The sequence below is a fragment of the Corvus kubaryi genome, unplaced genomic scaffold (assembly GCF_017639235.1).
Source record: "Corvus kubaryi isolate FWS band 111438036 unplaced genomic scaffold, C.kubaryi_AGA036_p1.0 138, whole genome shotgun sequence".
NCBI lineage: Eukaryota > Metazoa > Chordata > Aves > Passeriformes > Corvidae > Corvus > Corvus kubaryi.
Genome location: NW_024580672.1, coordinates 2741451 through 2762544, shown reverse-complemented (window position 1 = coordinate 2762544; position 21094 = coordinate 2741451). Strand labels below are relative to the sequence as shown.

General features: G+C 44.0%; 1 protein-coding gene across 1 annotated transcript; it reads right to left on the bottom strand.

Moving 5' to 3' along the window:
* Nucleotides 1-13945: 13945 nt before the first annotated feature.
* Nucleotides 13946-20484, bottom strand: COMTD1 (catechol-O-methyltransferase domain containing 1). Its single transcript, XM_042018609.1, has 7 exons — nucleotides 20311-20484; nucleotides 18885-19021; nucleotides 17786-17891; nucleotides 16892-17010; nucleotides 16575-16629; nucleotides 15107-15240; nucleotides 13946-14350 (listed from the first exon to the last, which is right to left on the bottom strand). The coding sequence occupies exons 1-7, from the start codon at nucleotides 20390-20392 to the stop codon at nucleotides 14198-14200; spliced, it is 786 nt and encodes a 261-aa protein (XP_041874543.1). The 5' UTR covers nucleotides 20393-20484; the 3' UTR covers nucleotides 13946-14197.
* Between the last annotated feature and the right edge of the window lie 610 nt (nucleotides 20485-21094).

The following is a 21094-nucleotide window of genomic DNA, read 5'->3' as shown; positions in this document are numbered from 1 at the left end:
TAAAAGGGCTCTGCAGTAGTTAAGAGAACTGTGCAAATGTGAGTTATCCTAAAATATTGTCGTAAATCATTACTTTGAACATGAAAAGGAAGTTCAGCATCTATTTCTTGCTATCTCTCAAGTGAGGCTTATTAAAAACGGCTTTCAGACTTACTTTTCAACTGTTACAGAAGCTTGTGGTGTAATTAGAGTTTTGTGGTAAGGAATGTTGGTAGTTTATATGGCTCCATTTTACTAAAATATGTAAAAAGCCTTAACTTTCAGTGCCAGACAGCCTTTCCTCAAGTGTCCTGAATAAAAAACCCCCCACCACTTGAGATAACTAATGACTAGAGCATCGTTCTGTTTGTGTGAACTGTAGCATTGCATTCCTGCCTGGTACAGCTGGAGCAGGGGGTGTCTGTGTATTGCAAGGAGACCTAATCACGCTTTCATAAATAAAAATCCTTTCACATGAGATTATGATGCCCTGGATTTCACAAGTTACTGTCTGAGTGTCCTGAACGTTTATGCTCTTCCTGTGCTGTAGAAATTCTCCAGGTTGGTTCACTTAACCTTGCACTCTTCACGTGGTTCAGCTGGGTGTGGTATATTCCTACATCTGCCTCTTGCACACTGTAGTTGTTCAAAAGCTGGAAATTGGGAACTGTTTCGGAATGGGCATGGAAACCTTTCGCCCCCAAGCGTTGGGACAGGGCTTTTTACGTTTCCCCTGGCTCTGGATAAAGCGAGGCAGCAGTAAGTGTGCTTGCTGCCCTCTAATGTCCTGTTCTGGTGTTTGGCTCATTGCTGCAACATGCCGTCGGCCGGGCACAAATACACATTTAATTTATGGTGCCTGCTCTCCTAGGGGAAGTAGAACCGAGCAAACAAGAGACAGCTCATGCATGGATGATTCAGCCCTGCTTTTACCAAAGGTTCTTGTTTCCTTATCAGACCGGTGAGCAAAGACAGAAGCAATTCTATGCAAGGTGAGTCAGTAATGATAAAACTGGCTCACACCTGTAGCAGTAGTGTCTTAGTGGCAGGTAGAAATGCTTCCTGGGAACCAACTGGCAGAGAGGAAAACCCAAAGAAAAAGCTGGTTGGGTTGTTACGTGGCATGAAAAGGCTACATTTATTGTAAGTGGTTGTATTGTGTTTGTCAGTTTCCCTTTGCAGTGGAATGTTTCTGTTCCCAATCGGGAATAGTAATAAAAACACGGATTATATCCATTAGTGTAGTGTGCATTCATTTAGTGGTATTTAGTGGTATTTCCCTTCTCATGATTATTTCTGGGCCTGCCTCTTAGTTGTGCTTTGGGTCCTTTCCACATGCTGCTGGGTCAAATGGGAAGCAATAAGCAACTGGATTTTTGTGAGCATCATGTACAGCATCTTTTACTTAAGTTGCAAATTCAATACAAATGCTTATATAAAAAGAGGAAGTTTTTTTTTTTTGGCAAAGTCACTTCTGCGAATATGCAATTAAAACTTGTGAAAATGCTATTAGACAAAATGTGGGGTGTTACATACTGAGATTTGGTTCATATCTACCCTCATTTATCTGCTGGTGTTGGGAAAAGTGCTGACAGACCTTTAAAGATGGCAAGCATGGACTGTTCCAGCTCCAACTATCTGACCTTTACTTCAGTATCTTTTAAAATTAGAATTTTCTGCTGAGCCTAATACCACGGCAGTACTTGCAGTACACTTGCTGCTGTTTAACAGTAGCACACATATCAGAAATGTTTCAAGGGTTCGCGGGTGTTTCCATGGGATGTTCGTTCTGGATCCATGGGAGAAGATTCTAATGCTGAGGCAATGACGTTGTTTAAGGGCTTGGCATTCTTAGCACTTATTACTTTTTTTTTTTTGTTTACTTTGCCTGTGTTCCTATGAGCATGAAAATACTAAATGGCTATTACCGAAATGTCCCTGATCTCTCTCTGTGCTTCATCGCTTCAGCCTGAGCCACCCGAGCTCTGCCGGAGAGCCGGCACGCAGGGGAGAGCTGAGGTAGGAGCTCACAAGGTACCAGTCAGCTTTGCCCTTGGATTCTTAGTGGTCTATGGTGACATTATTGAAAATACACTTTAAATGACTCTTTAGTACGTACACGTCTCTCCTTCGTTTAAGAAATGCTGTTTCGCTATGCTGTGGTTGGAGTTTGGCTGCGGCGTGGGGAGGGTTGTGTGTGAGTTTTCTCTCCTGCACAGTCCGGGATGTTTTCCCGGCAGCTTCCGAGCGAGCTTTGTTGCAATTTACTGTTCCTCGTGACCCACTGCGGTGCCACGGCTCTGGGGATGAGGGGGCCATCCCCCCAAGTTGGCAGGGTGCAGGGCCGCTCCGAGGCAGTGGCGATGAGGAGGGCGATCCCCACAAGCCGGCCGGGGCCGCCCCCGCCATCGGGGGCGCCGAGCGCTCGCCCCGCGTCTGCCGCGGGCCGTGGGCGCCACCTGGTGGCTGCCGGCGCCCCCTCACGCCGCTGTTGCGCCCTCAGGAGGAGCCGCTGCTGCGGGCACCGTCCTCAGCCCACCGACCGAGGGAGGGTGGGAAATGAGGATGGCAGAGAGCCCGAGCTGATTCTGAGGTAAAGAAACAGAACTCGAGGAGGAAACACCCCGCCTACGGCGGTACTCGGGGTGCTCTAGACCTGCGACGGAGAGATTTGGGCAGCGCCCGTCGGGTCTATGGGAGCAGCCAGCCCGGTTCTCACGGCCTGCGGCAGCTGGCTCCTGGGAGCATCCAGTCCCCTGTCTAACAGAATTAATTAACGCAACAAGTTATCTTTCCGACTCCAGCTCTGCTCCTGACGGGACAATACTTTTCTAAAAGAAATCCCCAGATGGCTCGTGATACCTTGATTTCCAAAGAGATGTTCTGGCCACCCTCGGTTATGAGAAGCACTCGCTGGCAGGAGGACAGGGCACACCAGCTGCCAAAACCCAGCAGGCAAAGGGGAAGGATTTGAAATGTTGCTGACCCGTGATATTCCCATGTCTGGTGGCATCAGGCAGTGTGGCAGGGCTGGACCGATGCTGTGCTGGCCATAGAGCATGTTAGAAATGTGGGCGCATGGCTGCAGCCCAGGGAACTCACACTGCTACAGTGTGGGTAGCTCACAAACTCTTCCCCCATCTTGCAATTAATTGTAATTAATTTAAGTGTCAATCAAGCCACTGGAGCATGGGGACAGGGAAGAGAGCCCAGCAAGTCTGCTAAGGGCCTGTCCTATGTGGATATGGCTAGCAGTGTGCCCAGGTGGCCAAGAAGGCCAATGGCATCCATGCTTGTATGAGAAATAATGTGATCAGCAGAACTGGGGAACTGATTGTCCCTCTCAGCACTGGTGATGTCAGCGTACTGCGTTCAGTTCTGGGCCCCTCAATTCAGGAAGAGCATTGAGGTGCTGGAGTGTGTCCAGAGAAGGGCAACAGAGCTGTTGAAAGGTCTACAGGGCAAGTCCTATGAGAAACAGCTGATGGAGCTGGAGTTGCTTAGCCTGGAGAAAAGGAGGCTCAGAGGTGACCTTATCACTCTCTACAACTACATGGAAGGAGGGTGTAGCTGGGCTGGGGTCAGTCCCTTCTCCGAGGCAACGGGTGACAGGTTGAGAGGACATAGCCTCAAGCTGCACTAGGGGAGATTTAGCTTAGACTTTAGAAGGAATTTCTTCACAGAAAAGATGATTAAACATCGTAATGGACTGCCCAGGGAGGGTCTGTCCTGGGAGGTGTTTAAGAAAAGACGGGGTGTGGCACTCAGTGCCGTGGTCTGCTTGACACAGGGGCGTTATCACAAGTTGGATTTGTTGATCTCTGATGTCTTTTCTAACCTAATTGTTTCTGTGGTTCTGTGATGCTGTTGTGAAGCACCAGCCTTTGCTATTTGAGCTGCTGGTGCCATGGGGGCAGAAGTGGTCATCACTGCTGTGAGGAGTGACACCATCCCCTTCACACAGAGGGGCTGTTAGAAAGCTGCTGTGTAGAATATTGCAGTTGAGGATGGGGAGGAGAGACAACTTTTGTCTGGGCTGTTTTGTTCATGAACATACAAAATTTGTCTTTCCTGGAAAAAACAAAATGACTAGTGCATCCATGGTGCTGGGTAATCAGCTGCTGCCCGAGGCTCCCCACCGCCTCTCCTGGATGCTGCCTCACCTTGTCTTCTTTGGGGACCCTTGTTGGTCTTTGGGGCTTTGTTTCCCCTCCAAGCAGAGCATGCAAACACCTCTTTGCCAGTTGTGTTGAACCCCTCAGCTCCTGGGGAGTGGGAGAAATGGGTGTACTGCCAGCTGCCCTGGTGCAGGGGGCTGAGCCTGAGCCCAGGCCAAATTGACATGGTGAATTTTTCCCTTGGTAACTTGTAGAGTGGTTTGGGTGGGTTGCAACTGATCACAAGAGACACCTGGTATCGTTTTCACATCTATAATTGGCAGCATGTGCTTTGGGGAGTAGGGTAGGGGTGTTTTTATTTCCTCTTGCTGGTGGTGTGCAGTGTGTGTCCTTTAGCCCTGACAGAAGACTGCCCGTTATGGTGGAGTATGTAGCAGCTCTTGCTGTCACACCTGGGAGGTTCATTTGTTGGGCTGAACAGAACCAGCTTTGACAGACATTCTCATGGTTGTGGCAAGCAGAGGCGGTGGCCCTCTATGCTGTCAGCTGCAGAATTTTCCCTGACAAAGATTGTACTAGGTGAGTGTGAATGGGTGTCTGTGTTTCAGGAATCAATGTTTTATGAAATGTTTTTAAGAGAACTGCAATTTGCAAATAGTTCTTCATGGTACTGTAATTTACTGTGGGTGTAGGCTTATATTGTAGTCTTAGGAGGCTGATCTTCCACTGTGTTTGAGAAAATATTTTATTTTTGTATTATTCTTTTGAAGTACCTTAGGAAATCTGGTACAGCATGCAGTCCTGATACAACACTGGTAGGCTTTTGGGTGAGTCTTAATGCTTTGTAGCAGAAGTCCTCTCTGTGTTTAGGGTATATGAGCTTGTGTTGAAATTGTTTGCAGTAAACTTGAATAGCTTGAAGCTCCCCTGGTTTAACTTTTTCATGCCCATCATAAGGTGAATTCATGAGTGAGCACTGATGCAGGAGTTTTGATAGTCTCCCTGCCAAGACAGCACAATCTAACTAAAACACCTTCTCTGTTCCAAAACAATCTGGCTCAGAGTCCCATTTCCTAACATCTCCTTTTCTTTGTGGGCAGCTGTAGCAATGTACCATGGAGTCTCACCATAGTCATTAGTAGCAGCTTCTCCAAGGCACAGTTCCTCCTAACTCACAGCACACCCCAGTGCCAGAGGAGTGGGGTGGTTGGCCTTGGGTCCCCTCTGGGTTTGGCAAAGCAGGGCTTGTGGGAAGCATGAGCCTGCTGCCTTATAAACATTTTTTGTTAAGCTGTTTAAGTTTCTTTTCATGAAATGAGACTGCTCTCATGTTTCTGTCTGTGATTTCCTGGATTTTCATGGTGTGTCACATGTGCTTGTTCTGGTGGGGATGAGGCACCTGGCAGCCACACGGCAGAGTGCAGCTGTGCTGGCCTTGGGTGGGAGTGGGTACACGCCCGCCTTGGTCCGTGAGCTGAGCTGCCTGCACAGCAGCTGGTGGGTACCTGAGGACAGGGTTACAGGCACAACCGGCATAGCAGCAAGGGAGAGAAGGACTGAGGAGCAGAAAAGCAGTCAAAATGTAAACTTTCCAGAAGAAGAAAGGCTTTAACTTTGATCCTTTCCTTCACAGGATAACTGTGGAAAACCTGTTCTTCTCCTCTGTTTTTCTTCCCTTTGACTTACAGCCTTTGATCCCTTGGAGAAAAAGTACAGGAAATTAGCTGAAATGACTCAGTGTTGCTGTAGCTGTTAACAGTCCAGTTTTCTTTTAGGAAGTAAGATAAACCCAAAGAAGAAAGTTAAGATAATTAAATACAGAAAAGGCAGTTGTAATTTCTGCTGGTGATTCCCTGATTTTGTCTACTTCTTTTGCTAGAGAACTGCGACCACAACACAAAGCTGCTTGGCCCCTCTGCGACCTAGGAATCTTCCACTGGCACAGGCTACCAAAAGCCAGCTACTTTCCTGTTTATAGGTTCTCGGTTTATTAGCCTGAAGGCAAAAAAAGTAATATGAAACCCAATAAGGTCAGGAAGGACCACATAAAAGGTTGAATGCAGAAATGTTTGATCATAAAATTAAAATCTGTATTATAATGCCTACATGCAATAGGGGCTGTCAAAATTAAGATTGCTTGTGCAAGGTTAATTAGTCTTTTGCAACATTGTCCATGCTTAGCTTTGCGGCATTACTCATGTATCTTTAGTGTAGTTTGTAGAAGAGACCATAAATGGTTCCTAAGGTCAACAGGCAGACAGACCCTATCTGCATGCTTAAAGTGTTCCTTAAGAGTTTACCATAGTCCATGTCTAGAAGTTTAAATACAGACTTGAACTTAAACTTGAGCTAAAGGTTATTACTCAATATATGGTATGTGACTGACTACATTGAAAATGAAGAAAGGAAAACTTGGTAGCAGCCATCAAACTAACCAAAGCTGCATGGGGGAGGGGAGTGAGATGGGCTTGATGGTACCTGAGACCTGTCCTGTAATGACAGAAAGAATTTAAGTGTTGGCTCTCTGGCTGTTAAATTAAATGTATCTTGTGCTTTTGTCTCCTTCAAGTTAGTCTTCAGTGGTAACTTGCATCAGTCTCAGAATTGTGAGGATAGGTCTGATCCCATGCAGCAGTCCTTGATAGGGGCCAAGGGAGCTCACCTTTGGTACTGTGGCACAGACCCTCTGCAGAACACCTTATGGGGTCTTGATGGTTCTCCTGACCTGAGGAGAGGGACTACTGCCTGTTGGTAGGAATAGCTCCCAAGAAATGACTGTGCCTGAAATCCACAACAGCTGTGGGAAGACCCAGAGGTGATGATATAGAAGCTGGCTCTACACATCTGTGGAGAAACTCCCAATTTTTGTACAGGAATCATTTTGTCAGGAGTTTGACCTAGTGTGTGTTGTTTTGTAATTGTACTTTGATAGTGAATTAATGCTCTGCTGCACTGGGGATGTCTTTGAGGCTCACTGGAATATAATCTAGCTCTGCTGCTTACAGGAAACCAAGGAGGGCTCTGCTTTTTTTTTCAGGTTGTGTTAATCTCTTTGATATAATACATGATGGCACAGTAGTTGCACAGTTAACTGTGGCTTTCTGCTTTGGCACGACCCCACTAATTACACTGTATAGAAAAGATGGATTAAGTGTCTTGGGAGAGCATTTTATAGTAGCTGACATTTAGATGGCTGGAGGATGTCGAAGGTGACACTGGAAACGACACACCAAAACCCTGCTGATGTGCCCAGGAAGCTGAGGAGACACTGGTAGCTGGGTGGAATTTGGTGAAGGCACCCGAGGGACCCTTTCTCACCTTGTTTGTGGAGCTGAACATTGCCAGAGGTGGAGGCAGATGTGGATCCCTCCACACAGAGCAGCATGGAGATCTCATTGCCCACTCCCTCCCGGACCCCATGTAGTCCTTACTGCTCTGCTTGAATTCAAAGGTGTCCATTGTTGTCTGACAAAGCTTTCCAGTTCTACTCATTGCAGCTGTTCCTGCTCCTCCTGCTTTCCAGGTTTTGATTTGTAGCAGGTATCAGCAGCATTGACTTCTGGTAGGCAGATGGAAAAATACATACCTTATGAAGTAAACATTGAGAGTTGTGGGCCACAGCCTGTGTGAATTTCACTGTTGCAAGCAAATGGTTGGACATGCAATGCAGGGTAAAAATAATGCTCAAAATCAGCATTTTGGAGCTAAGTATTATAGGTGTTTTGGGTCTTTTCTGGTTTTGGTTTTTTTTTGGTTTGTTGGTTGCCCTTTTTTGTTTCATTGGGTTTATTTGCTAGTCCAAGGAGTTACATGCTTTGCTTACCTTTAAATGTAAACTTGTAATGTTTGCTTCCTAAAACCCCACACAACACAAGATACAAGGTCACATCATGGACAAGCATGAGGTTCCGTACAAATAAGTCTAAATTTTACCTGCAGCTGTTATTTCTATTTGAATTTGCAGGCACCCATTTCCCTTCTTGTGAAGGTTTCTTTGCACCTGTTTTAAAATGCATTTGTCTCTTTTAGATTTGGTTCTTTTCTGTTGTTGTGGCTTGTTTGTTAGTTTTTCTTCTCATGCTGGAAGAATCCCTCTTTTCTGTTGCTGGGAGTTGTGCTACAGGCCAGCGACATGTGGGTCATAACCCTATGGACTTCTCTGGCCATGCCACGACAGCCTGGGTATCCTGTGAACCAGTCTTCTCTGAGAGTGGATTTCTTCTGTTGATGTTTCGTATTTGTGGATTTGATTAAAATTCTTGGTGTTGTGAATGTACAGTGAGACTTTATCTTGGGTAATGAATGCTGTGGTGTTGTGTGGGTGTTATTTAGTATTTAGGTATTGCATTTACTTGTGACAGCAGTAATAACACTTTCACATTAACTATCTTCTGAAATCTAATTTCATGATGTCAGAAAGTTACTACTTTCATCTCACCAACATAACCCAAGTCCCTACCCCAGCATAAATCAAAAGGTTGCTGGAAAAATGCAGTCTCTTGGTTTTTTAGTAGGTGAATAGGAATAAAAATATGAGCCTTTAAACTAAATAATATTTTTTTCCTTGTAGCCTGAGATCTGTTCAATCAATAATCTTTCTGCTAACTCTGGGGAGAATTTTAGTTGCCTCCATAAAATGTTTTAATTATTTAAAATCATAAAATATAAGTAGGCACAATTTGCTTGGAACTCATTAGGGAAATATATGAATAAAAAGAAAAGATAATGTTTGCTTCTGCATTAATTTAAAGCAGTCTCTAAAATATGAAATCTAATCCTGGAAAGCAGTGACTTATCAGCAATGTTTATTTTTCTTATAATAGGAGTAAATATTAAAGCAGCTAGTTATGTGTTTATCCCTACAGTATTGCACTAAGCCAAAAAGGAAGATAAATAACTTGTCTGAAATCCTACATTAATTTCCCTCTTTTGCAGGTTTTATGTTTGTTCATTTCCTTTTTCGAAACATTGCTTTTAAAATTATTATAAAACAGGTGACTTGGAAAGCATGAGTAGCTGCAAATGCATGAGACCAATTTTGTGTGATTAGAATTATGCAGAGGTAATGCTTTATACTCGTGAAGAGCCTTTTCATCTAGCGTAAATCACTGGCACAACATGCAGCAGCAAAGAAATGCCACAGCCCTGGAAAAGGGCTTGGCAGACCAGAGAGCAGAGCAACTGATGAGTTAGGAAACGAAGTAATTTCTTTAAGCTTCTCTGAAGAAACTTCAGTGCTCAGTGTGGCAGGAAGCGCTCATTCGCAGCTCTTACGTTTGCAAAGAGGGAAGAATCAGCTTTGTCATTCCCTTGCTCAGTATTTATTTGGGATGTCATCAGCAATCCCTTCCCAAAAGACCCTTCTTGTTTTATTCGTGACTTTCCACATTTTCATTCTGGGAAGGCCATGATAGTGCTGCCTCTCCTGTAGAAATGGAATGAGCAATAAAATCAAACATGCTGCAAATCACTCAGAGATGGGCCAGATCTTTTGTACAGGGGGAGCTTTAGGTTATTCGACTGTGTTCGTCTGGCTGTTGTTTGGAAGAAGGGATGGAGCTGCTCGGCATGGTCACATTCCTTAAGGTAGTGTAATGGTGGTGCCACAATGGAGGAGACCTGTGCACTTCCAGTAGACGGGATGGGTAAAACCAAACTGTATTAATCTCAGGGTGTTGTGGTTTAACCCCAGCTGGCAACTAAGCCCCACACAGCTGCTCCCTCACTACCTCTAGTGCAATGGGGGAGAGAACTGGAAGGGTAAAAATGAGAAAACTTGTTAGCTGAGATAAAGACAATTTAATCAAAGCAGAAGCTGTAAACACAAGGAATTCATTTACCACTTCCCATCTGCAGGCAGGAAAGCCATCCCCAGGAAAGCAGGGCTCCATCACACATAACCTGGGAAGACAAACACCATCACTCTGAATGTCTCCCTTTCCTCCTTCTTCCCCCCATTTTATATGCTGAGCATGTTGCCATATGGTATCCCTTCAGTCAGTTTGGGTCAGCTGGCCTGGCTCTGTCTCCTCCCAATTTTTCATGCAACCCCAGCCTGTTCCTTGGTATGGTGGAGTGAGGGGAACATCAACACTATTTCCAGCAGAAATCCAAAACATAGCCCTGTACTAGATGCTATGAAAAAAATTAACTCTACCCCAGCCCAACCCAGCACACAGGGAGAAAAGTCTCTTAAAACAGTACTGATCTCTTAGCTCTTTTACTCCCATTGTGACCATTTAGAATTGATTTCTTCAAGTCATAAAGAGAATGTAAGCAGGGATGCAGCCAACTGTGTGCTACTACATCATCAAAAAGGAGCCACTTACGGCACTTTCTGCTGTTACCACTCCAATATCAAGATCGCAATGCTTGAGATATGGCATGTCTCTCAGATCTGAGCTGCAAGGTTTCTGGGAACTGCTCATGCCTCAAAGGAAGGAGTTTGGATGAAGTTTATATTCATGTTCCTTTCCCTGTATCCTAAGGGCTTTGTCACAAAAAGTTGGCTAATTGTCTTCCATGAGCAGCAATTTGCAGAAAGTGCTGTCTGTGTATAACGTGACTGAATTCAGATAGATTGAAAACAACTTGAGTTTGTTAAAAGGAGTGATGGCAGTGTCAGCGGTTCAACAAACGCCTGTAAGTTATGCTATACTCAGTAGCCCAGTTTTTCTTTAGGCCACTACTTTCTTTAGTAACATGAGAGACTGAGGATACTCCCTGCTTTGTCCTCCAATGTCCCAGCAGGATTAAAAGCTGCAGTATTGAAAATGCAGAGCCTTAAGCACCTGAGCCTTGAACCCTGTGTCTACGCTTGGACAATTAGCTGGTTTTTTTGGGGCAGCTTTCTCTCTAGATTTCCAAGCATCCAGTCTCAGTCCTGCTCTTTTAATCAGCTAGTAGACATGCAAAGTCTACTCTTAAACTTCGGTTCCCTTCCTTGTCACCCGCATAAATATACCATACCATTTTGAATGTGACACCTTTGGAGCAGGGATTGAGATACTCAACCAGCAGTTAGGATTGTATGCTTTAATTCTCATGGTGGCTACTGGGAGTTACCACGTAAGGGGGAATTCTTTTTTCTTTGTTGTTGTTTTTGTTGTTGTCATTGCTTTTTGTTTAATGAACCATACTTCAGCCCCATTTGCTTCTGAGCAAGTCCCAACTGTACATTTGTCACCTGTGTTGGCCCCTCTGGGGTCATCCCTTGCAAGTAGAAGAGATGTCGGTGTTGCAGGAACAGCTGGGTGTGAGGGTTTGGGCAACAGCTGTGCCCCTGGGTCAGCTCCTCTCCAGGGGCAGAAAATCCTGAGCCTTTATAGTGCAAGCAGTAGCTCAGGCAGGTGTATTACCTGAGAGGGGTGAGCAGACCCATGAGCTTCCATTCATGGCATCTCCATTAGAGAGAGACAAAGACTTGCCTTGCATTATTGGGTGGTCCATTCTCATCAGCAAATGGAAGTCTAAATTCCCATTGCCCCCACAAATTCCCCATAGCTGATTCACCACTTGAATTAAACCATAATTATATATTATCAGCAGTCACTTCATAGTAAGGTTGAAGGATTAAATGCAGTTAGCGGTGATGAATTCCAGATGTGCAGGACAGAAGCCTGAAGAGAAGGCCAGTTTCTGAGTAACTACAAGATAGTATAATGTATTCTAAATATTTGATTCAATTAAGCTTCCTTCTGCTCTTTGTTTCAGCTTACAGATGGCTCATCAATCTATAGTTTAGGGACACATTGCTATTCTTTCTAATGGTAATTAGGTGATCAGGATGGAGACAGATTTGATGAAATACTCACATTATGATCTGCATATTTAAAATGGAAGAGTCCAAAGCAGAGGCAAAATGCTAGCTGGCTGCTGCACATGGCTTCAGCCTCAGGCACTTGAAAGGTCATCCTCTAGCACAGGTAATGGGGACTTTGCTAGTTCCACCACAGAAGGAATAGGAGTTTTTGAATTCATCAACTGTGAGTGCTTGTATCTGGTTTGGAATGTTGCTAAACTCTTACTTAACAATTTCTTGCAAAAATACTCATGATGCTTGCCCCTTTTTGGCTCAGCTTCACTGAGAGGGTTCTTGCAACTTGGAAAAATAGTAAAACAGTTGTCGAGTCTGTGATTCATGTTCCAATGACTTCTCCCTGTTTGTGAAAGGCCATCATGGTACTTTTAGGGCAGGGTATGTATTGTTAAGAGCTTGTAGCTTGCTCATTATTATCAGCCTATAGCCTCTGAAAGCAGGAATATTTGAGAGGATGCCCCTGCTTTTAAAGTGTTCCATTTTGTGTTTTTAACCCTTAGGATTCTTTTGTTATCTACTGACAAAGTAAAATTGTAAACTAGAACATGGCCAAAAGCTCTGCATGCAAATGTATAATGATTCTGCACACTCCTTTAGCCACTCTGAGAGCTGTTATAACCACTAAGAATTTAATAAGGTGTTATTTCTTTTATGCAGAGAAGAAATTTGAGGAGCGCGGAGGTTTGAAGCTCTGAAGGTAAATCTGTACTCAGAAAGAGAAACTGGGCAAACTTTATGCCCTATTTAAATTCTCATTTAAGGGCCACAAGCACCCTGTCTTGGCCTTCTCCCAGACATGGATTTTGCAGTCAGTCCTCAATTCAGCAAAGTACTTAAGCACATCCTGATATGCTTTGCTGAATCAGGGTTTTAAGTGGAAGTGACAGAAATAGAATTGAGATCTCCTCAGTCGTAACCCCACTCTGAAGCCATCAGGCAATGCTTCCTTTCTTCATTGCTCTCCACTGCAGTATACTATAGCAAGTGTCTGAGACAGGCAAGACCCAGAGGCTCTGAACCTCTGCCCCTTACTAGAACTCAAGCTACCCAGCTGAAATCTCAAAAATATGAGCCAAGTAGACAGTTTTAACAATTCTGAGACTTGAAATCTTTGTACCCCAGTGCCTTGAGTCATTCAAGTGCATTACTTAAGCAAATGAAAGGAGGATCCTCTTAGCTCTGACAGACTTTCCCTTCAGGAGGTCAACAAATCTGAAGATCTCTTTCCTCTATACATATGATACCCTTTCAGTGTTATCAGTCCCCCAAAACAGTTACCAGTGAAGCTTCTGTCTGTAAAATCCTACTTTCAGTTCCTTATTTAATCAATTTTTATCTGTAATAAAGAATTGCAGGCTGAAATTTTGTTACATACTGCCCAGGGAAGGGAATCTCTGCTTGCAGTAACGATTTGAATAGCCAGTTAACAACTCTTTTGCATCCTCATACAATCATAATCCTTCTGTAGGCTTGCCACCAATATTCTGTGCTTGAAACTTTCTACGAAACAAGCAACTAGCAAGCTGCTTCTTTGGGGGACAAGTGGGAGGGAGACAGGAAAGAGGGAGAATTGTTTTGGTTTGCTTCTTGCCCATTTGCTCTTCCTCATTCTGACTTAAAAAAATCTACCCGCACTGTTACCTAGGTTAAAGAAATCCAGTCCTTGTGCACAAAGGTTTTAGAGAATACAATTACAGTATTGCGAATACTGTTTATCCTCTGGTAAGGTTTTAAAAAGCTTTTTTTTTTTTCAGATTTTTTTTGAGGCTTGTTATGTAGTACCCTTCAAAGATAAGGAATGACTTAAAATATTTTTAGTCTGAGAAGGCTAGCAATCTCCTTGATGTAATTTCATTAAAAATCCATTTTTCTATTATGGCTATAAACATTAGTAAACTCCACTTCTTTTCCTTTTGATGGTACTGACTGATTATTCCACTGGTCAAGAGGCTCTTCTAGGACAGAAAATTACTTTGTTGTATTGAGTCACTTGGACAATCTATAGAGGGGGAATTTTTCAACCACTGTCTTACAAGGACAATTTCACATAAGTTTATTTCCTTTATTACAATTAAAGTAAGAAACCATGGTAGCTCTTATAATAAATCTCTTCTCTACTTAGCTGCCCTTATCATCCTGCTGCTTCTAAAGTCTTTTTTTCCAGGCTATGCTATCCAGTGGAGATATAGATTAAATCACTATTTTTGATAACTGTTCCACCTGCATTTTTCCTGATGATTTGATGCTGCTTGCTATTTCCCATCTGCTGGGCTTCCTCGAGTTACAACTTGAATGCTAATGTGACTCCATCCCCTATTGGGAGCATGCTGATATTGATGCGTGCATCTCTGAGAAGCTTCTCATTGAGGCGGTGGATGCTCTGCGCTGCCAAGTCATCCTTCCTTGGTTTTAACACCTTTCCATTCCAAAAGACCTATTGAAAAAAGAAATATGCACCTCATTTGTTCCAATACAGTCCTTGGACCACAAAGGAAGCTTTGGAAAAGTTCCTGCATATTTTTTTAGAAATTAATATTGTTTGTTGTGTTTCAGACATCAAATGGTCTCTGACACGGAACTCTTGTAAGTAAGTGGGACTGAGAGTCCACAGAACTTGCTAATTGTATTTCTACTGTAGATCGGAAGCCCAAATAAAAAAAGATGTCTTTAAACATAGGTTTTTTAAGAGCCCCTATTCAGCTGCCACTATAACCTCAAAGATGCCTGAAGTTTAACATAATTTGTTTCTTGTAAAAGTAATTAATTGATAACTTATTAATAGTTACTGATTACAAGTGCTACTTTTGATCTTGTGTAAGTACTGTACATAGTATAAATGCACTACAAGACAAACCAGAATAATACAGAGCATTCTCTGTAATGAATTACAAAAACATTTCTATGTTTCTGTTATCACACACTGTGTACTAACATAATTTTAATACATCACTTCTTACTTCTAGAGGGTTTTATTCCTTGCTTATATTAGTGTTTTATGTAGCTTACTTAAGGAGTTTATGTTCGATTTTCTTATCCTTTGTGTTACATGGAACAAACATGTCACAATTGGCAACCCAATTGCAGGTCAGAAATCACATTACTAGAATTCCACTTTTCAGACTTCTTTTTCTTTTCCCACAGCCAGAAGCAGTAACTGCACGTGCATTACCATCAGAACTGCAGTACTTACATTATCGATAGCTATTATTCCCCCTTTCTTTACGAGGCGCAAGCATTTTTCATAGTACTCATTGTAGCTTTCTTTATCCGCATCAATGAAAGCAAAGTCAAAGGTTTCCGCTTCTCCACTGGCCAACAGTTCATCTAGATGAGCAACAAAGTGAGTCATTACACCCTGGTTAGTGCTGTAATCCATTTGTGTCAAAGTTCTTATTTAATGTTTTCTGCTGCCTTGACCAGGCAGCCTATTCCTCCACAGGTAATTACTAGAAAAGCTTATCCCACAGAAACCAATCTAGACATTATGTATGCCATAAAACACACAGTTACTGAGTTCTGCATGCTTAGGACTTTGTGGAGTAGCTCCAAACCTGAAGGATACAGCTGGGACTGCTGAAAGGTAGAGTAAAAACAAGTCAAGCACTTTGAAACTGGACATACTCTATACCTCCAGCTTTTTTTCAGCTGTCAACTGTTTTTTTGAGTGGATTAGAATATTTCTCACATTTATGTACAGGTTCTAAATGCTAATCTCTCCTTGCAGATCAAGTGCCATGACTTAGGTCATGAACAAATCCTGTCAGAGATATTTATCACAGCAAAAAATTGCTATAAGTAGTTCCTCTCTGGGTCAAGGCAAGTAGAATTCAGTTATAAGTTCTCCTGAACAGACTTCTTGACTGAGAATTCCAAATTGCCAGTTGCAGAGGACCTTTTTGTCTGAAGCAATGCCTGGACAAAGCAGTTGATAGACTTCAAGGAGTGTGCATACCAGCAAACTGGTTATATTTGTCTCTTTTAGAAAGGACAGATTTGAAAGTAATACAAGGTTATCAATGGATCTGTGGATCCATCAAACACCTTTGTTGGAAACCTTCTGCATCCAACAATCCTAGAAAATTTCTTGCATTTTCAGAACCTTTATTAGTATTTCCTCTGCCCCACATTTTCTCTTTCCTTGAATGAGAAAAGTCATTGCCTTACTTATGGCCTTGCACGCTTTTAGCACATCCTAAATTTGAACTTCTCTGAACACAATTCAGCCTAAGTTGTGTATCGGCTTCTGAACTTTCCTGCACCTCAGCCCTTTCAGGAAACTCTTCCTCTCTTAACAAAGGAATACTTGCTTAGAATGGACAATGGATAAGAGAAATTTGGCTTTGTCTAATTAATCTGTTTTAATCAGCTTTCCCAGAAGCAGCTGACAATAGTACTCGATAGATTAAACCAAGTGATGGACAGGACAGGTGAGTGACCAGTACAGCCCACTACACAGGACAAGCATTTTCTTCCTCTGTTAGTAGGCAGCAAAACTGTGAACTCCTGAAGATTTTTACTTTTTAATATCAGAGAAGCTGCCTCCCTGTTAGCAAAAAGGGTCACGTTCACAACCATATTTGGTTTTAAATTTCATTACTATTGTATCCCCCTTCTATTTCTAGGCAAGAGTAAACAATCTGTTATTTCGGGTTACTTACCAAGCGTTTGAATTGCTGGCTTAATCCGCAGATCAATTTTATGCTCTACTCCTGCCTAAGATGAAAAAGAACAGAGAGTTGATAAAAGTGGTCAAGAAATAACCTGTTAGTAGGCTGTATTCAGGGAGTGACTTGTGTTCAGATAGTTTTCCTATTATTTTTAGGTTCCAAACACCACTTACTCGTCCCAAACTGAACTCTATCAGCCTCCTTTCACGATAAGAATACTTCTGTGTGAATGTGCAAGTCTAAAACACCGAAATCTCTTCACATATAAAGGCAGCTGTCCCCAATGTGTAACAGGAGATGCTGCTTACCTCCTTCCACAGTGGCCTTCCAATTTTGGCATAGTCCTCATTTATATCACAGGCAATAACTCGGCCATTATCTGGCAGGACAAGTGCCATATTCAAGGCATTATAACCTGTGAAAACACCTAGGAAAATCATAAGAGACATCAACACCTACTGTATTGTAGAAAAAGAACTACAGGGCTCTCTTCAGGAATAAAATCTCTGAAGGAATCGAGGATGGCAATTTGTTAATAGACAGTAAGGATTTTTCTTTCCATTTTAATGTAATAGTGGCTTGGGAGGAATTTTTACTTTTTTTTTTTTTTTTTTAATCAATCTTTTAGCAAACTCCAATGTTAGCTTTTTCCAAAAGTCTTATGGACAGACAAGGCAGAGTCTCATCTTGCATGTGTAACCCAGAGAGACTGGGTGAGCAGCAAAATACCAGGGAATTTTAACGCCAGGCCAAGAATGAAGATGGTGGGAACCCATACCTGGCGTCTCAGCATCAGTCTATCTTTTATGACATCCTGGTAACATAGGTGCATCAAGCAAAGTGGATTTGGTACAGGGCCTGTGCATCAAAATATTTTCTTCTAGCAAGAAACTGATACAGGAAGGACAGAAGACACCCTGTCCTGCAACTGCTGAAGACTCAAGAGATCTATTGATCTCAGTTTTTCAGATTGCCTCAGAACTGATGAGCCATCCATGCTGATGCCAGAACTACTCAATGCACAGTTAGACAAAGTGGCAACCAAGTGCAAATCAGAAAATCCTTTTCATGCTGTAGTTTCCCCACCTGTTTGCTGACAGGTATGCAGTACCTTACTGTATTTGGATATCTTATGTTAAACGTGGCTGTATTTTGAGAAGAACAGTCAGGAGTTTTATTTTACCACAAAGTGACACTCTTACCTATTTCAATAACTTTCTTGGCTTTAATGAGCTTGACCAAATTTGCCATAAGCTGAGCCTGCTCGCAGGACACCATCATTCTGCCCCAGGGATGATCAGCAGTAAGCTAGAAAGGGCAAAAAAACCCCCACATCACATGAAACAAAACCCAAATCTACCAAACCAATATCCAAAAGAAAAAAAACCCAGTGAAACTCCAGGGAAAACAGGTATCTCTGCCTTCTCATTTCAGATGGCTTCGTGCTCCGTCTATGAGCCAGAAATTGATTTGAATTTAACTGTAAGTAAGGAGGATATTGTGTGTGCCGTAAGCAGTGGATATTCAAAGCAGTAATATGCTCCGAAGTTACCATGGCTGTCGCAAACTCAGCAACATTTGTAACTAATGAAGAATCATAGAGGAACCTTGACTGTGAAAGTCCTTTATTTCTGTGAATTTATGCAAACACGTGCACTTCCTTCAAGACATGTTGAATGCTTTAATGAACTGCTGGGTTAATGTCTGCCAAAGGTCAGACCAGGTAGTTCTGGCTACACAATGCAAACCTGGAGAAGCTGTGTCCATCCCAGGGTGGAAACACTCTTGGTGCTGAGGAATGGGCAACGGGAAAAGCAGAGCTGTGCCATAACAGTTGAAGGGAAAGTATGTCCTCCTGTTTCCTTTCTTCTGCTAGAGATCATTCCAACCAACCTGTTCCAGCAGTTAGCATTTAATTTTACACAGGCACAGTCTGTCTCACCTGAAATGACTCAAACCTGAGCCACGATGTCTGGTCTCATCTCTGGCACTGGAGCCTGATGAAGGACATCATCTGTCTGAGCTATAGGTTCCTTATACGCCAAACAAAATGAACAGAAGTCATCTGCTCAAGTCCAAATCAAGAGCAGCCCAAACACATGGCCTTGGGAGCCGAGGATAGAAAGACATGTCTAAAATGTATGCCAATACTATTAAATAGTCATGTAGGTAGCCCTGAACATTGAAGAGTCTGGGTATTACCAGTTAAAAAAAACCCCCCAGTGTGTACGCAAATAAGACAGAGGAAGGAAATGTGACCAGGCTCCCAGCAGTTCAGGATGAGGTGTGGGTGATACTGACCAGACGCAGCTTCTTTAGAATTGGATGTTCCCGCAAAGAGTGATCCAGTATGTATTGCCGGAGAGGACTGCTTTTCCCAATCATCCCACTCGTGGATGATTTGGGTGTCCCAAAAACTAAAGAAGGGTATCTTTTACCTACAAAAAAATAAGTAATAATAACTTTTATACTTTTCAGTTATTGCCGTTTTAAATGAAGCAAGGATTGAAGTATTACTAAAGGTTAAATGTCCTTTGCTCTAAAATAGCTGTGAAAATGGAAAAACGTAACATAGCTGGACAACCACGTAGACTATCTTTTTTTTTCCTCCTCCTCCTTATCAGCCTCTTAAGATGTCCAGCCTAGGCCTCCAAAGCCTAAAAGGGAAAGGCTTCAGTACTGTGTTGTTCAGTGGTCACTGTGATGGTTACAAACTGCGATAATCTAACAGGAGAAGTAACCCCATCAAAATTCAAAGGGCAAGTTTAAAGAGAGAAACATGAATGAGGGAGCACAATTTTCTTACTCTGGGGCCCTTGTTTTGCAGATGAATAAGGTTTTACGCCCATCAGCTGATGCGTCTTCTCAAACCCTGTGCTCTCCTCATGACACTGTCCTGCCCTCCAGCCAGGGGAGATCAATGGCTTGATTAGCATGAAACCGGTATGCAAACAAAGCAGATGCTGGAAGTTGAAGGATTAGTATAGGTCTACTCAAATACAGAACTGACCACAGCTTTGATGCCCGATGTTTCTTTTACCACATGGATCAAATATTTTAAAGAAATCACAATAACTTCATTTCCACATCTCCTGGTAGTTGTTTGTTACAACAGAACACTTTTATTTTGAGGGGTTTATTTTCTGTTAATGGTTCTATTTTACAGACGATCAGGCCGAGATGTAGAATACTTCAACAACTTGCCTGGAGTGGAAGGATAAGCAACCAAGTGCCCGCGTTACAAACCCAACACCAGTCTCCTTCCCCTCCTGGATCGTGGGCTCGTTGTTTCGCTGCCCCCCGGGGAATGAAAGTGAAACTGCTACCATTAGACAATGCTGTGCGCAAGGACCGCACCCCGGCCTTCCCGGGCCGGCCCAACAAATGCAGGCAGGGGCCTGACGGGGGAGCATGTCCTCGCCTTCGCTGGGACCTTGGCCCGGCCCCATACTGCGGTAGCTGGATTACAGGGAGCGGCTTGGGCTCTAAGCGCATCAGTGTTATTTACTGCCGCAGCTCAGCGAAATAAATCCCTGCCCGCAGGGCAGCCCCAAGGGCTCTGGTCCCTCGATGGCCGTCGGGCTGCACCCGCGGCGGCGACTCCTGCCCACCCTGGGAGGGACCTGCTCGGGCGCTGCGGTTCCCGTCCCGTCCCCGGTGGGGACACGAGGAGGGCGCAGCCTTCACGTCTCCGTGCGTGTGGCGGGTGTTGGGGGGCGCCGCTTACCTGCAAGCATACCCGTAGCAAAGGCGACCCCCAGCATCGCCGTCCCGACGGCCACTTCTTTGGGCACGCTGGGAAGCGGCATTTTGGAGTCGGGAGCGAGCGGAGCGGCGCGGCGGGCGGGAGGGAGCGGCGCAGCCCGGCCCGGTCACACGCGGAGCGGTGCGGGGCGGTGCGGTCCGCCCCGGGAGGGCGGGGCAGCGCTGCCCGTGGGTGGTGGCCCGGCGGTGCTTGGGTTGGTCCTGGTGTTTCCTCCGCTCCCCGTGCCCCGGCGTGCCCGATGCTGGGCTCTGCTCGGCTGGGGTGGCGAGAGGGGGGGTCACCCGCGGGAGGTGCGTGCCTTCCTCTCGGTGACATACTCGGTTGTGGTGTGTAAAGTGACAAAAACAGCACCTGGGATTTGTGTCACCGTCTCTTCTCAGAGGCTGGTTCTGGTACAGTTTCACGGCAGCCTTCGTTTTAAAACACATCCAAGTGTCGTGTGAGCTGGTAATAGGCTCTGATGGAAGAGCTTTTCACAGAAATACGCTCGTACGAGGCATGGTACTCCAACAAGCCCAAGAAGTGAGCTCTCTCCTACCTCTAGAACAAATGTTTCTTTGCAGCTGAGGTGTGAGCCTCAGCTTTACTTGTCAAAAAGCATGTAAGGTTTTTGGAATTTCTGTCCTGTGACCTGTGAGTTTCCAGGTGAAGGGGGTCAAGGAAGATTCTCCAAGAGAGGGGTAATGGGGCCTGGTTTCCACTACTGCTGTTTCAGCCCCCTCTGCAGCACCTTCCAGGTGAGGTG